This window comes from Cavia porcellus, unplaced genomic scaffold (assembly GCF_034190915.1).
Source record: "Cavia porcellus strain 051 isolate PalLab524CR breed Dunkin Hartley unplaced genomic scaffold, mCavPor4.1 scaffold_2, whole genome shotgun sequence".
In the NCBI taxonomy this organism is placed as follows: domain Eukaryota; kingdom Metazoa; phylum Chordata; class Mammalia; order Rodentia; family Caviidae; genus Cavia; species Cavia porcellus.
In genome coordinates, this window is record NW_026947485.1 from 138898821 (window position 1) to 138915756 (window position 16936).

A 16936-nucleotide genomic window follows, 5' to 3' on the forward strand; every position below is an offset into this window, starting at 1 on the left:
TCTTCCGGGCTCGGGTCAAACCAGAGGGAGCGGAAGGACGGTCATCCTCTGCGAGGTCGCCTTGGGGCACTGGATTTAGTCAGGAGCAGCAGCTTCCTGACACTAGGATCTTCAGGTCAGAAGAGAATTTGGGCCAGTCTATTCCTCATCGTTATGCTTCACTCCTCCTGCGATCCTTATTTCTCCTAGCCCGCTACTTGGCTAGCAAAGTTCTGTGCTGACTAACTGGCGAACATTCTCACTGATCCAAACCCACTGACACTACTGACCCCGATGGAACTACAGCTTCCCGCCAGCCCATACTCACGCCGAATCGGTCCATTTCCCCACGGCCAATCAGGGCTTCACACACGGCCACGTCAGCCAATCCAAACAAGCCGACGTGCGGCGGCCAAATAGTGTTCCGGAGCGCCAGGGTCCCGGTTGAGGGGGCGGGGGCTCGGGGTGTGGTCGGCTCTGACTTGAAGTGTGTGCTGCCTTCCAATTGGCTGCGAGCTTCAGTGACTTGACGCTTATTGGCTGGTGCCGGCGGGCTGGGGAACCGAACCAACCTCAACCGAGTGGTGTGGGCCGAACTGGTGAGTGTGGCATCCCCCGGACCTGCCCGGGAGCCTCAGGTATGGATGAGAGCAGCCTCGGAACCCCGAGGCGGGAGCGGGACGGCCTGGGAGAAAGGACGAGGCGTTGGGGCGCCTTCCCGGAGCGTTTTCCGTGCCCTCGCGGCGGCGGGGAGAGGGGAGCGGTGGGGTCGAGGATGGCGGACTCGGCTGGCTATGTGGCCCCCGCGGGCCTGCGGCGGGAAAGAGGAGGGCGCCCGGCTCCGCGCAACGCACCGGTTTTAGGCCGATGGTGCCTGCTCAGCCTCAGTTTCTCCGTCTGTTAAATTGAGGAGGGGCGGTGATTAAGTATGAAGTCCGGATCCGGGCGGGGCACGGCGCCTCCTAGAGCTTAGTAGAAGACCTGATTGACGGGAAGTCCGTCGCTTCCTACACCGAGCGCTGATGGGGAGGATGTTGGTGACTGGGAACCTCCTTTCCCGGGCTCAGTCTCCCCGGTGCGGTGCTCTGAGTATGAACTCATGTGAGTCCCCGTCAATCATTTCGTCTTTTGCACTCGAGAAAGATTACCTGAGATATTTGGCCTCAGCAGCCCGACACAGTGTAAGCAGTGTGTTGTGGGGCCCGGTCAAGGTTGTGGTTGTTTGTTTGTTTTTATATTGGAAAGTCTTTCCCAGTCTGATCAGCATTTTTTATAGACCTTTAGACTATGAAGCTGTGGTTGGCTTCCAGCACTTTTTGAGGTTAGACCCTTAGGCGAGGTCAGAATCCCAAGGCTGGAATTCTGACTCCATCCTTTTTAGCTGAACTATCTTGGACAAGTGACTTTACCTTCCTGTGGTCATTTTCCTTTACAGTAGGGATAGTGGCAGGATGGAAAGTTATTTATGAGACTGAGATGAAATGTAAAGCCACCAGAATGATCAACTGCGTAGTAGATGATCAATAACTATTAGAACTTACTATTTTAATAAAGACAGAGCATTAGGAGTTTTGAACACTAATTTGGACTCAAAATTAAAACTGTCATGTTGAAATTTAAGTGCTGTGTTCCATGTAGTAGAAAGTCTCAAATTTATAAAGCTATTAAGATGAGCTATCAAAACACAAGATAAAAAAAAAAAAACACAAGATCGTGCAGAACTATGATTCCACGTCACATTTTAAATAGCCCCTGAAAGGACCAGTCTCCAGAAATGAGAAACTACTGAATTTGACAGAATTTGAAAAGCTAAATTACCAGTCAAGATTTATTGAAAAACAAGTATATACCAAAGTTTTTGTGTAATAAAATACAATTTTATTTACAGGGCTTTGGTTTGTGTACGTTGGACAAGCTCTGTAGCGTGTCAAATTGAAATTATTCATGTATGTGAAAACTAATTAGTGGAGAGTTAAACAGTTGTGCATGAATTCTTCAAGTATTCTCACTTAGTCATTTTATCTAAGTGCAGATTCTTGTGTGTCTCACTTTTTATCAGATGAGTTTTTTAAATGTTCCATATTTCAGATAACTTACTGCCATTTCACATGTGACATATATTTGAGAATATTTGGAGAGGGTTGATCAAGATGATAGTGCTGATAGATGGAATTTCCCTCGAGGAAACTGACTACTCTGTGATGCACCCTATATCTAACAGTGTTCATTCAGAAATGTGGACATGAAAAACATAAAAGTTAATTTCACAAAAATTTGAAAGTGGACATTATTCAGCATTTTGCCACAGGACTGATAAGACTACTTTGTCTTCTATATGGAATTGTTAGAATCTGATATGATTTTAAATAGTGCCTGTTGACAATGTGTTGGAGAATTTCAAGAAAATGAATAAAAAGATTGAATTAGTAAGTGGCAATTTAGAATGGTATTTAAAACATTTTTCACAATTGGATATTGAAGAAGGGCGAGTTGTGTGATTTTCTTTCAATTGACCTAAGTGGTATTATATTTGGAGAAAGCTGAAGCCTTCACAAACCCGCCACTATCTGCTCCTCCTTGGTTCTAAAATATATTTGGAAAAGTTCATGTTGGGAGTGATGTGGATTATTCACACACAGCAGTTTACACAGTGACCATTATTCCACTTTGGACTTATTCTTGATTAAAGTAAATTCTGCAAGAATTAATTGGCTGATTAAACTCTTTGATGGGTTAAAAAAAAAGCTATCTGATTTTATACTTATTTCATTATCTGCTATACTACCATCCTCAATGAGGCATGTGTTAGCTTTTCTTCACTGTGACTAAATATTTGACAATAACAGTTCATCAGAGCAAAGATTTGAGTAGAGAATCATGATTTGAGAGGTTTTAATCCATACTGCCTTGGCCCCCTTGTTTTTAGGTCTGTGGAGAGATAGAAGTGTAGAACACAGCAGTGGACAGCTGCTCATCTCATAGTGGCCAAGAAAGGCCATCTGGAGGTGTTGAGTAGTTACCCAGAAGATGGCTACTATTTGTTCCTGAAAAAAGTCTTTGGAATAGATTAATTATATAGGAAAGGAAAAGATGGCAAAGAGTAATAAGCATTAAGGGGCCAAGAGGCTTAGGAGCCAGTGAAGAGGAAGACAAAACATCACTGAAAGAGCCTTCAAGGGCTTTGGAAACCCATTCACAAAGGCATTTTACCCTATCTCTGCCAGCAGCATTATTCTTGGAGTAGAGCACATCTGCCACCCGGGGAAACTGTCAAGAGATCAAGGCCTTTGTGGTTCTAGAGGGTGTCTGAAGCCCAAGAGTCTGCCTGTCTTGAAAGTGTCCCGGTTTTCCCGGGGCTCTGAGTCCCCTCAAAGACAGACTCCTGGAGCCCCATCCCCATTCCACTTCCTGTGACTATTCTCAGGGTGGCCCTTTGGGGACTAGCCAATCCTAGGATCAGTTACCACTGAACAGTAAATTGTTACCATGAGGAACAGTGAGGCATCTGGCGATGAAAAGGATTGAAGTAGGCTTCAGGACCTGGAACACTGGAACTCAATGGAAAGATGTGAGTTAGAGATAAATATTTGAGTATTGGCAGCATATACATAGGAAACATGTACTCCTGTCCACCAGTCTTCCATTTTATTATATTAGATGAGTGTTTTTAATAACTATCATAAAACCTGATTACTATCCCAGACCCACAGTTAGTCATCTTGAGGACTTAAAAAAAAAACAAAAACCAACTTGTGCTGTGGCCCCAGTGTCAGAGATTCTGATTAATTCATTTGCAGTAAGGTCTGGTGATAGGTATCTTTTACATCAGCGTATATTGTGAAGCCACATTTGTACATAGTTGCCTGTGGTATCAAATTGCAGTTTTTACTGACGCTGATCTTGGTTTCTATAACAGAAAGAAAAAAATGGAAGACGTGCCTGATATTGCTTCCTTTTCATCTAAACTTAAAAACACCCTAATCCTATACCATAACATTGAAGATGAGAAGTGGCGAGTTGCAAAGAAAACGGTAAGTTTGTTCAATTACTTATCGTTTATATTTGTGTAATATTCAGTGGTTTGGTTGATGAACTTTTCTCTCCATCACCCTTTTTATTGTGGTAATGGAGATTAAATGTGGGACCTTTGCACTGAGCTATAACCTTAGCCTTTTTTTTTTAAAAAGACAGAGTCTTGCTAAATTTTTAAGTTGCCCAAGATGAGCTTAAATTTGTAATCTTCCTACCTCAGCCTTCCAGAGTGCTGAGATTAAAGGTGTGTGCCACTGTGCCTTAAAATCTTCAAAATGGAGTGGAAAGATATAGAGAAGTGGCCATGGATATACAAAATAGATAACTGGGCAAATAGGGTTAGTGGAAAGAGCATTGTAGTAATAATCCTGCACTGCTTTCATTAGCTCATTAGCTCTTTAGACTATTGGAGCCTAAAGAACAGCTTTTTGAGTCAATATATAAAATGTATTATTATTAATTTAAAGAACTATACTAATTGGTAATTTGCAGTAGTATCAGATGTGTCATGTAGCGTTAAGGGGTGAGGATGGCAGTTAGTATTTGTCTTTACTAACATGGCTTTCCCACACTACTACATGGCTGAGTGCCATCACACCCAAGTCTAGAAGCCAGGACTCTTCTAGTCCTGGCTGTTCAGGGGCTCTACTGCTGTAGTTATTCTGATATTCAAAATTCTTTGGGAAAAAAATTTAGGCACTAATTCAAGATAATATAGTCCTAGCGAATGTGAATGATTTAATCTTTTAAAGGTTTGAATAGTGTGAGAATGAGACATTTAATGTTTTAATGGCATAGTTGGAATGTATCAGTAATCATAAATACATAAGATCAGAATGAAGCAAATAATAATGGCCAATAAGATATTGCCACTGAATCTTACATTGTTTGAGTTTCATTAAGCTACTGAAAATCTTTTCTGAAGTTCTGTAATGTAAGTACAGTGTGAAATAGAAGATATTCAAATGTGGATCACTTTGTAGCATAGATAACTTTTAAATTTTATAATGCTTAGACAAGTGTTTTAGACACAAAATTGTTAGTTTTGTAGCCAAGGTTCTATATAAGTAATTATTATCATAAAATGTTTTCATTTTTTAGAGAGATGTAACAGTTTGGAGAAAACCCTCAGAAGAATTTAATGGATATCTGTAAGTAATATCAGTTTTGTGTAGTTCTTAAGACATTGTTAAACCTCATATATATATGTGATATTAAATCATTATTCCTAATGAGAGTTAGCTTTTACTTAAGATCAAATCCAACTCTAAATAGTAGTATTGTGAATAATTTTATTTTCCCTGTTTTTCATCTTTGCTTGTATTTAACATGAGTTATGTACATATATATATATGTGTACATAATATATACATATATATTATATTTGAATTTTAAAGCCAATAGAGACAGTTGCTTTGCATAGTTGGAGTAGAATGTACACATCCTTAAGACTCATTCCTTTTTAAAAATGAAACTGCTGTCCCCACTTGGTATATATAAAATGTTCAGATGTGTAACTCCAAAGACAATGTTTTCGGAAAATGAGTTGTACAATGTTTATGAGAAGTATAAAGGAAACTCGAGTTGCACAAGGCATTGTAAACAAGTGGAAATTAATCCTTTAGCTCAGTAATTCCTAGTGGGGTTGAAAGTATAAAGTGCCAAGAGAGCACTATACTTGAAGATTTGAAAAGACGTCATAGAAAGGCAAATACCTTCAGGAGAGACTTGAAAGAGGAGTAGCTGTTCTTGAGGAATGAAGGGCCGACTCCTACTCCAGGGAGAGGGGATTGTGTGGGCTGCGTAAACACAGATTACAAACACCTGCACAGCTATGTTTATACGACTGGAGTGTAAAGCATGTGGGAGGGGAAAGCATGAGCGTGTAGAGATACTGGATTCTAACTTCAGGAATTCAGTATTGCTTGCCTTCTGCCCAACCCAGCTCTCACACCCAGGTCCTCAAAGTGTGTTGAATTTCCTCTAATAGCATCATGAAAGATGGAAGTAAGTATGCAGAGCTCAAGAAACGGTTTTTAGCCTAGTGGTCTGTGATTAGCTTCTTGAATTGCCTTTCAGATGGAATACAAATTTTATAACTGTATTTTTTAGGAAGAAATTTATTGACTTTTTAAAAATTCTTGAAAGTACATGTGATCAAGAGGTCAAAACTGTTGTTACTGGGTTGGTCACAGAGTTTCCCAACTGAGACAACAAATAGCATGGGACTGAAAAGGTTACAGGTAATTGAAAGAAACGTCACGCTGCTGGTGGTGGTGGTGGTTAAGGTGGTGAGGAAGCCATAGCTAGTGTGTTCTGAGCACTGTGCATGTGGGAAATCATCTGATTAGAACATGGTGGTTGTCAATTCTGAATATGGCAATGAGTGTAAGAGTAAAAAGAGAGTCACACTGAGTCTGATTCCTAATTCTGTGTGACTGGATTAGTAACCCCACCTCCTACCCCACCCTAATCTAGAGAGCATAGGAATGAAGAGCAGACTTAGGATGGATGTATTATAGTATCTTATAGGCTGCTTTTGCCTGTACAAGGTGTGGTCAGAATATGCAGTGGAATCTTTAAAACTTATTACCAATTTTTTTTTAATTTGGCTTGAGACAAAATGATTAAACAGGCTCAGATGCTTTTTCCAAAAAAGTTACTGATAGAGATGAAACCAAACTATTTCATATTTTGTGTCCCTTCTCCAGAAATAATTACTGTCATATAGTTGTGTGTATTGTTTTTCTTTTATACTTTAACCGTGTATTTGTATGTCCATAAAAATATGCATTACCTGAAATGCCTTTTTAAAAATTTGTGTCTAATTTAGTAATTTGCCTGTTATAATTTTTTCTATTCAACTTATTTTCTTAAGATTAGTCACATTATTACTTATAGACCTATTCTTTTTTTGTGCTTGTAATTTTCTGGACAATGGTTCATACCTGTATCATGTACTCTGAACAACTACTGTGACTATAACTATATGCAATGTATTGATTATTATTATTCTAACTAACCTGCTTGTGTTAACTACTATTCTAACTAACCTGCAATGTGTTATTATTATTCTATACTAACCTGTTTTGAAACTCTGTTTTATTGTTATTTCTTACTTTTTTCTATTTAAAAAAAGACTAGCCACATTACCATCTCCAGACCTATTCTTTTACTTTAATGTGAATATGCCACAAAGTGTTTCTGTTTGCTTATTGATAGATTTTTAAATTGTTGCATATGCATATAAAACATTTCTATAGTCACTTCTAAATTTATGTTTCCTGTGCACAAGTAATTTTCTTTTGGTCTATAGGGTGAATATCGTCCCACTGTACTAGACATTGCCAGATTGCTTCCTAAAGAAGCAAGTAGTTTAGTAGTTTAATGCTCCTCCATTCAATACTTATTATCACGTATTTAATCTTTGCCATCTAAGGGGTATGAAAGAGATGGCATCCTGCTAGAATGTACATGATTACTAGTGAAATCGTGCATCTTTTTTATATTTATTGACATTTGAGATCCATCTTAAATCCAACTTTACTTTGGGTTGTCTTTTTTGATTGGCATGTAGGAATTATTCTTGTGTCTTCTTTAATAATTGTATGTTTATGTGTGCTCACATAGCTTTGCTAGTCTATTTGTAGTTTCAGAAATTTACTTTTTCATATATAATATGCACATTTTAAATGGTAACTACTATTTTGTATTATTTGTATTTTTGTGTATTTTATGTATTCCAGAAAGTGGCTGTATCCTGATACTACAAAAATGTAGTCTTGTAGGTATTTTCTCAAAGTTTGAAAGTTTACATTTTATACAGAGGAATTTAACTTATCTCGAATTGCTCTGAATTCTGTGAAGTGAGGATACCTGTTTTATTTTCACAATGACAGATACTGAATTGAGGATCATTTATGAAATAGTACATTTTCCTCCACTGATATGGTACTTTTAAAATATGCCAACTTCCAATATATTCAGGAGGCAGTTCCTTAGGGTTCTGTTCTATTGTCCTATTTTTTCCATACCTAATAGAAGTTGTTTAACATCAAGTTGTGTATATATATATATATATTTTTTTTTTTTTTGGATAATCAAAAAGTGGATAATATGCAAAATAAATGGATGTATTACAGCATTTTATAGACTGCTTTTGTCTGTATAAGGTGTCATCAACATATTCTGTGAAAGTTTTAAAAATTATTACCAATAAAAAGAGTCATTGCCATTAATACATCTCAAAATATTCCTCCCCGCTTTGAACACACTTACCCATGGTTCTTACCACTTTCTGAAACATTCCTAGAAATTTTCTTTAGTCAGTGTTTCTACAAGGTATGTTAAAAAATACACTGAATGCTGCTACTGAAAGCCATCCAATGGAAAGGCAGACCTGTGAAAACATTATGAGGTGTCCTCATGTGCCTTATTCACTGGATCTGGCACAGTGTGACTTCTGGCTTTTCCCCAAAGTGAAAGCAAGATAAATGTTTTCAGTCAGTTCAGGTCACAGAGGCAGCCTGGAAACCAGCAACATGAAACTAGAACTGCTTCACCAGGAGGCAAGAATGATGAAATATGTGTGTTTGCAAAGAGGGAGGAGGTATTTTGAGCATGGCTAATGGCTTTATGTGTTTTTTAAAAATTAACCATTCACTGTATTTTTTGATCATACCTTAAGGCAGGAAAGGACTTTGCTGTGTCCATGGTGACACATAGGATAGCCTTTAGTTCTCTAATTAGATTTGAGGACAAAGGGCATTTTTATTAATTTTTACTTTTATAGTTAGTTCTGAACTATGAAGTTATGCTGAAGTATCTCATTCTGATAGCTTTTTTTTTTTCCCTCAGCTACAAAGCCCAAGGTGTTGTAGATGATGTTGTCAATGCTATAATAGATCATATACGCCCTGGGCCTTTCCGCTTGGATTGGGACCGCCTAATGACTTCACTGGATATTTTGAAGCACCTTGAGGAGGTATCGGTTTAGAATCGTTAATTCAGATATCTGTGTGTGTGTGTGTTGTGTGTGTGTGAGAGAGAGAGAGAGACAGAGAGCGCACATGCATGAATGTGAACCTGAGCATTTGTATACACTTACATTCATTACTTTGAGAATAATAGTCATAGCACAGCTCTCACAAGGGAATCATGTACTACCTCTTAAAAAGCTTGAATTTCCTTATATTAATTAATGAATGATAGGACTGACTTTGTCTTCGGTAATAGCTCTATCATAGTTGCATAAGAAAATCTTAAGCATTTTTAATTCTTATTCCTTAAAAGTTAATACTTAGTTAAAATTCTAGAACCCTAAAATTCTGAAAATGTCACCATCAACATTCTTGTGGATTTTTATCTTCAACAGTGTAAGCTAGTCTACATTCCTTAATCTCATAGAATCCATATTATGTAGAATAATATTCTACATGAATGAAATTCAGTATTAATTTCTAAGTAAGTGAGTATTGGGATACTGAGTAACTTGTCCTCTGCATATTTTAATTATGTATCTTCTTCCTGTCCATACAAGAGCAGTGAGATTTAGAATAGAGAATCACTGTAAGAATAACTACCAAATAAAACATTTTAAATATTAATTTTTGCTAGAGAATAATTCAGGATATATAAGTCTTAAGTGTGTATTTCCTATAATAGTAACACCTGTCTTACACTATCTTTTCTTCAGAATTCCTGTGTGATGCGTTACACTACTGCTGGTCAGCTTTGGGATCTAATTTCCCCAAGAGAGTTCATTGATTTTTCCTACACTGTGGACTATAAAGAAGGACTTTTATCCTGTGGTAATAACTTCAAATCCTTGGACTTTTCTTCAGTTTGATGTAGATGTTTTGAGTTTTCTAGCTTGATGTTTGAGATGTTGACTGCATGGTTATTGACAAAGGTTTGGTTTTTTTTTTTTTTTTTTTTTTTTTTTTTTTTTTTTTTTTTTTAGTACTAGACTCTAAGGAGTGAGGTAACAATTTAGGAAGAGGTTTGAAATCTTTTTTACACAGTTTTGTTTCTAGTTTTCTAGTTACATTTTTTAGGTGACAAGTAGCAGAAAGGGATCACTTGACTGCTTCTGAGAAAGGAATCCAGGAAGTGGATTACCTTCTAAGCTGTTCTCAGCAAAGAGATTCTTGATATAAGTGGGGCCGAGGAGAAATCAGACAAATATATGATGGAATATTTTTTCCTTTTTGGAGCTATGTTATGTTATTCAAGATTAAAAGTGTGTCATTAGAAGGCTCCTGTTTTCTAAAATATATAGATAAATTAATTGCTTTGTACGTAGTACACACTTGACTTTACAGTTGTCGCAGAACATCTATTTTTGTTCTAATAAGCCAGTACTAGAGTTGGCTATGGTAGTCCTTATAGGAGACAGCTGTGGTATCATGGATTTGATAATTGGCACTTTGAAGCCTGGCTGCTACCACTAAGATTTGTCGTTTCCAAGGGAGTATCAAGGTGACATGATGTAATTATTCTGAAGGGATTAGAAATTTCGCTGTTACCTATCTATCAACCTTTGTCAGCATTTTCCTTGGTGACTGCCTTTTTTGTTCTGCTGTGGTTACTCATGGGGCTTAGTTTTCATCTATATGGATATGAAGAAAGATATTTAAAAAGAAATACGGTAATATTTTTAAATGAAAGTTGAAGACAGAATCAGTCATTGTTATTAATAGCAGTATTTTAAATTTGCCTTGTAGGAGTAAGTGTTGACTGGAGTGAAAAGAGACCAGAGTTTGTTCGTGGATTTAATCATCCCTGTGGCTGGTTTTGTGTCCCACTTAAAGACAATCCAAACCAGAGTCTGTTGACTGGCTATATTCAGACAGATTTACGTGGAATGATTCCTCAGTCTGCGGTAGACACGGCCATGGCAAGCACCTTAACCAACTTCTATGGGGATTTACGGAAAGCCTTACAAAAAGTATAATATATTCAAACTTGTACTGTGATCCTAGAATCAGTTCTTTCCTTTAGCTTGTGGCCTGTAAAATTCCACAGTTCCTGTTTCTGTATATCCCGTGGAAACATTTGGAGTGTTTTTGGTTTAATAGTATAGTATTTTATGTTGTTGCTAAAGTACATATCTATTTAAGAGAGTATAGAGCTATTTAAAGTACATAGCTATTTGAGGACATTTCAGTTTTCTTAAACTTCTATTTGCACATTGTTTGGTATAGCAGTGTATTTATGAGAAGGAGATAAGTAGTTCTTTGGCCCAGACTCAAGAAATTGAACTGTGACTTGTGTATATTTGGGCTTTTTAGAAATTAGAGAAAGCACAAGTTTCATTCTCTTCATATATTCTCTTTTAGAGCTTCTTGAACATTTTATAAAATTTTTCAAGGTAAAGGAAAGTGCTTTACTTTTAATTTGTTCTATGAGTTTGTCAGTATCTTGGGCAAAATTTGTAAAGATGAAATTCATTGTCAATTGACTTGTCCCACTTTAGGTATTGAAAAAAATGAGAATAGATGGTATAGTAACTATAAATACAAATTCAAATACAATTTAGTTTTGATATCTAGATACCATTCTTTTGTAATATCTTAAAAATACATTTGTTACTTATTGCATTGATTTTGGGAGTTGTACGAAAATTTTCCAGACAGACATTGGGGACATAACACTGGCTGAGCAATCATCTGTGCTGGATGAAATATCTGGTGGTGTCCTGTGGTCAGCAATGGAGAGTCACTGTCTAGAAAGTCAAATTCAGTGAATATTCTGTATATCTTTCAGTTTTGAGAATGCTTTCAACTCACAAATCATCATAAGCATTCATATTTGTGATGTAACTTATGTGCAACTATGGCTTTTTAGATTTAGCCAAATGCCTAGATAGGTCCTCTGATTCTATGGCTGCGTTAAGTGAATATTGCTTAATGGTTTTCAGCTTTCCAAATCGTTCTTTGGCTCTTAAATTATCCATTTAGTTTACTTCTGAAGTGAGAATTCGATGAAACTCGGTGTGCCCTGGAAAATCGTTATGTGCACGTAAACACACCTTGAGATCTACTTCAGTTTTCAGAATGTCAGTTCTTTATATGGTACTGTTTCCATCATTTCTTTTTTCTTTTTCTTTCTTGTTTTTTTTTCTTTTTCTACTTCTTTTGTCTAGCATGGGAAAAAGTGAGCCTCTGAAGTAATTATACACTGCCAGGCTACAAAAAAGCACAAAATTACATAGTGGTTCAAACTCATGAAAGTTTGATGTTTGTTCTGCTTGAGTGCTTTCCTTGAATGTAAAGAAAGAATTATTTTTATAAGACTCATTTTGATGAAGTAAGAAAAAAATGAAGTTGTTTTGTTTTTTATTACTATTTTGCTATGAAGATAATGTTCAAATAACAAAATTTGGCAGCATAGGGGCTGGGGATTCAGTGGCATAAGTACCTGCCTTGCAAGCAGGTGGTCGTGAGTTCGATCTCCAGTACCGATAAAAATGAAAAAGACCAAAAAAAAAAAAAAAAATTGGCAGCATCAGGCTGAAATAGTATTTCCAGATCCTACAGAAGTGATGTACAAAAGATTCTGTATTCTTAATTGAAGTTTATGAATCAACTGATACTCATTTCTAAATTGACTATAACTTTTGAATTACTAGATCTCTCTGCTATTTTTTTTTATTTTTGCAATAAGGAAAGAAAATGCAGTTTAGTTTTGAGTGACCAGTGGAACTGCTAAATGTTATCTTAGCTTCATCTGTATTCCTTCATTTCTTAGTGTAGAGTAATAAAGTATAGATCTCTTATATTTCAGTGTTCTATTCACGATGGTGAAATGTCAGCAGCCTCCAGCCTGATGAAAATAACTATAAGAGGTCTTGTTTGGTTTTGTTTATACGAATAAAAGTATACATGATTTTAAACTCTGGAAACTTGTAACAATATATTAATTATGTTATGGCAGATGTCATAATATAATAATTTAACAATGCAGTCTGGGATTGATATTAACATATAATTGAATCTACTGCTTCTATACTGCTGTAGTATAGAAAGCTAATCTCAGCCATATATGTAATTAAAAATATTCAAGTAACCACTTTTAAAAATATAAATAATTGAAGTTAACTTTATAATTATCTTTCACTCATGCAGAATAGTATCATTTCAACATGTAATCAAGGTAAACAATTATTAAGATAGCTTATTTTCTTTTTTATAGTAATTCTTTGAAATCTAATATGTGTTTGGATAATTTAGGTAAGCTATGTTTTAAGGGCTTATTAGCAACATGAGGTCAGTGGTTGCTTTAATAAATTGCATGGTTTCATAGTATATGTATTAATTTGTCTTGCTATAAGATGAAATAGACAATTTCATGGAATTACTCTTTTAAATAGAAATCTTTCCTAGTCTCTAGAGCCTTCAGTACTAAGAAGGTCCTCCAATAAAATAAAAATTATTTCCCCAAAATATTTTTTAAAGAAAAATAACTTTTAATCGAGCAGTTAAGGAAATAAAATAATAGAATTTTGTTATTCTGTGATCGATTATTGTAGTTTATAACTAGAGTATTCTAGAGACTTGTATATATAGAAAATATTTGGCATAGTACTGTTTTCAATATATAGTAGCTATATTTTTAAGGAAATTAGTTTTATACAGTAATTTTTATAAGTGACATTTGCATGAAACAATGTGTGTTGAGAGTTCATGATTAAACAAAAATGGTTATGAGAATTTAATGTTTTGTAGTATTGGTAATATAAACTGCTGCACTATTAGAGATACTATAAATATTAGAATGTCATTTCAGTGTTAAGATAGGATGTGTTTGAAATTGTGTATTTCCATGAGTAAAATTATGTCCCAATTAATGAGTTTTCTTTTTCCCCCTTTTCCTTTCTTTTCTAATTGACTTTATTTAAATCAGTAGGCTGAATTAATATCTCCAGTTAAAAACTATAATTGAGGTTGCCTCGGAGAAGATAGGAGAACATTGCACAGTTTAACCCCCTGATCATGTATTGAGCTTTTAGGTCTGAGTGTTCCCTTTCATGTAAATAAATTTACTTGTTTACTCAAGAGTATACAGCATCATTAGAATCAGGTGTTAAATCCAATTTCTTTTAGTTGAATGGATACTATAGCTTTTTCAGCCAAGAGATAAATTAACAAAACCAAGAGAAGCTAATAGAAATCTGGATTTGCCCAACTTCTCATTAAAAGTTGGATTTACTTTTCCGATGTATTTGCCATCTCTGTCTTTTTATTTTTCTTTTTTCTTCATGATACCAACGAATCAAATCCATGGCCTCACACGTGCTAGGCAAGTACTCTTGAGTTACATCCTAGCCTCTAGTTGATTCATTCAGCTTCTAAAAGTAGGGAATGATAAGACCTAAACAGAGAAGATTAATCTCAGAGCACGGAGGTGAAAATTATAATACTTTTTCAGTATATTGTTTCCAAAGACCTTACATATTTACTGCTAAGTATTAAATTCATCTCTTGCAATTCAATTAAAGTTATGCTATATAGATATTTTAATAAGTTTATAATTTTTCTGAACTAGTATGTAAATGTGGAATATTTAATAAGCTAATAAGAGCATGTATTCATATAAATAAAATATTTTTAAATTGCTATGAAATATCAGAATAAAGATTTCTAGATACTTGTATTGATTTTGTGTATGTTGCTTTCACGTCAAGTACTATACTAGATGTTTAAAGTATGTAACTTCATGAACTATAACAAAAGAGAAACATAAACCTAGAGAACAGTTAAAACATCTGAATCTCCCTTCAATGTCTTGAAATATTCTGCTGACTCTTAATTTGCTTTTGTATTAGTAAGCTTTGCACCATTATAATAAGATACCTGAGGAAGTTAATTTAAAAAGTTGAACACTTTCTTGTGGATCATAGTTCTGGGAGTTCTGGTTCAGCATCAGGTGGCCTCACACTTTGGACCCTGGCGAGGGCACTATGTCATAATGAGAGTATATGGCAAAGGCATCTGCTTACTTGTTGAGCTAGGAAATGAGGTAAAGAAGAGACCAGAGTCTGACAGTCCCCATTAAGGGTGTGTCCCAGCACCCGTGGAGCTCCTGTTGGCCAAGGTCTGTCAGTAAATAGCACCAGCCTGACACTCACCCTCTAACACAGGAACGCCTAGGGGACATGCAAAATCCAAACTGCAGCAACTATTCTATAGCTCGGACAAATCCATGTATTCTTGCATTACTACAAATAGCATAGTTAAGGTTTATTGTACACATGTTCAAATAACTGCTAAGTTGTTTAGGAGTTAATGGACCATCTCATTTGGAAGTCAGAATTGTTGTAAATAATTGTGAGGCCACTCATCATCTTGTACTCTAGCAGTGAGGGATGCTGGGATAGTCTGTAATAGAAAATATGACTCTGCAGTAGCTAAATGAGTTATTTCTTCATTTAATTTAAAATCTGGTTCTATTACCTAAATGCTTGTGTTCCCCATAATTCATATGTCAAAACCCTAATTCCGAAGAGGATAACTTTAGGGAGGTAGAGGTGATTAGGTCACCTTCCTGAATGTACTCAGTGCCCTAAACAAGGGACCTAAGTGAGATTCTTTGTTCCTCCTGCTGTGTGAGAACACAGAAGAAAGCATCTGAGGAAGTGGACCCTAATGAATCACCAGATCTCCAGGAATCTTGTTACTGGACGTTCTCCAGAAATGTCAGAAATAAATTTCTATTCATAAAGCACCCAGTTTGGGCATTTATTGCAACTGGAATGGACTAAGATATATGGGTATCAGTAATTGTTAATGTTCTTCAGCCAAAGCATGAAAGGGCCAGTATTTCTACAGTGTGACAAGATGGCTGACTAACTCTGGAAGTCACGTAGACATTCAAGTTGAGATGACAGAGGTTAAGGTATGACACCTCTTCCTTCTATCAGAACAGCACCAGCTTTTCCAGAGGCCTCCACTTATTTTCTCCTTACTGTGGATCATATGACTCCCCAGAAACTAAAGGTGGCTGGGAAGAAGCATAAGGGTTTTAGCCTTTTTGAGAAATTGATCGAGACAGATCAAGCCAACCACAGCATTGGCCACTGGATGAACCTTGGGAAATATGTGGAAGGCTCTTCTAGATGTCCTATAGGAAAATAATGTTCCCTAAAATAGAAATGAAAAATAGTCATTTGATGGTTTCAAGAAACATTTTGTGAACCCCCCTCAATGGCAGATGTCACATGACTCTTTCAGTGAGGTGATAAAATGATGGAGCTCTTTCCCTCGCAGACCAACTCATGTTTGGTGTCACTGGCCTCCAGCATAAACTATTATTCTCATGCTTATTGCTGTGGTACAATGGATCCTTATGAAAGGTTTCCACAGCTAGGAGATGATAGAAGATTGCCAGAAAATGTGAACCACCAATGTATTTCAGGAGATTTAAAATACAGGGGTGGATCCATGCTATTTGTGTACAAGTGATTGGAGAGGTACAGAGCTCTGTGATTAAAAAATAGGGAGGAAGCAGGAGGCATAGGTTCTAAAATAGGGTTTCTTCAAAGCTGTTGTTTTTCAGATTTGCCTTCCAATTTAGTTTGGCTTTGGTGACATTTTTTAAGTAGAGGGCAGCTGACTTTCTTTAAAGGAAGTATTCTAGAAGTTATACAAACATATTGAATAAAATGTTTCATGATAGCAAAAAGTGATTTGCTGATAGAAGAGTTGCTTATCTCCACTATTTTCCTAAATTCCTTCAAGTGAGTGATCTTTCAGTAGAAGTGAATCTTCTCAACAAAGCCAGGATTCTGGATCCAGTGCCAACAAAAAGCAAACTGCATTTCTGCTGTCATATGATTCATATACTTCACACAAAATGTTAAATTATTGAATGATCAAGCGCAAGAAAGACTTGTACAAATCATGCTGCTTTCCTAGGGAGAACA

At 36.3% G+C, this 16936-nt stretch overlaps 1 protein-coding gene across 2 annotated transcripts; it reads left to right on the forward strand.

The window, feature by feature from the left end:
• The first annotated feature begins 436 nt into the window (after positions 1-436).
• Positions 437-14667, forward strand: Stard4 (StAR related lipid transfer domain containing 4). 2 transcript variants are annotated; one of them, XM_003479415.5, is made up of 6 exons: positions 437-617; positions 3896-4010; positions 5113-5162; positions 8869-8995; positions 9707-9821; positions 10737-14667. In XM_003479415.5, the coding sequence occupies exons 2-6, from the start codon at positions 3906-3908 to the stop codon at positions 10964-10966; spliced, it is 627 nt and encodes a 208-aa protein (XP_003479463.2). In that variant the 5' UTR covers positions 437-617; positions 3896-3905; the 3' UTR covers positions 10967-14667. The 2 variants fall into 2 exon arrangements, with proteins under 2 accessions (XP_003479463.2, XP_063101537.1); XM_063245467.1 differs by having other exon boundaries at positions 438-578.
• Positions 14668-16936: the final 2269 nt, after the last annotated feature.

Bases quoted from the DNA above. Each gene is read 5' to 3' on its own strand.
- Stard4 (XM_003479415.5), top strand. From the start codon at position 3,906: ATGGAAGACGTGCCTGATATTGCTTCCTTTTCATCTAAACTTAAAAAC. The intron at 4,011-5,112 runs GTAAGTTTGTTC...TTCATTTTTTAG, and splicing joins GGCGAGTTGCAAAGAAAACG to AGAGATGTAACAGTTTGGAG. The intron at 8,996-9,706 runs GTATCGGTTTAG...TCTTTTCTTCAG, and splicing joins TTTTGAAGCACCTTGAGGAG to AATTCCTGTGTGATGCGTTA.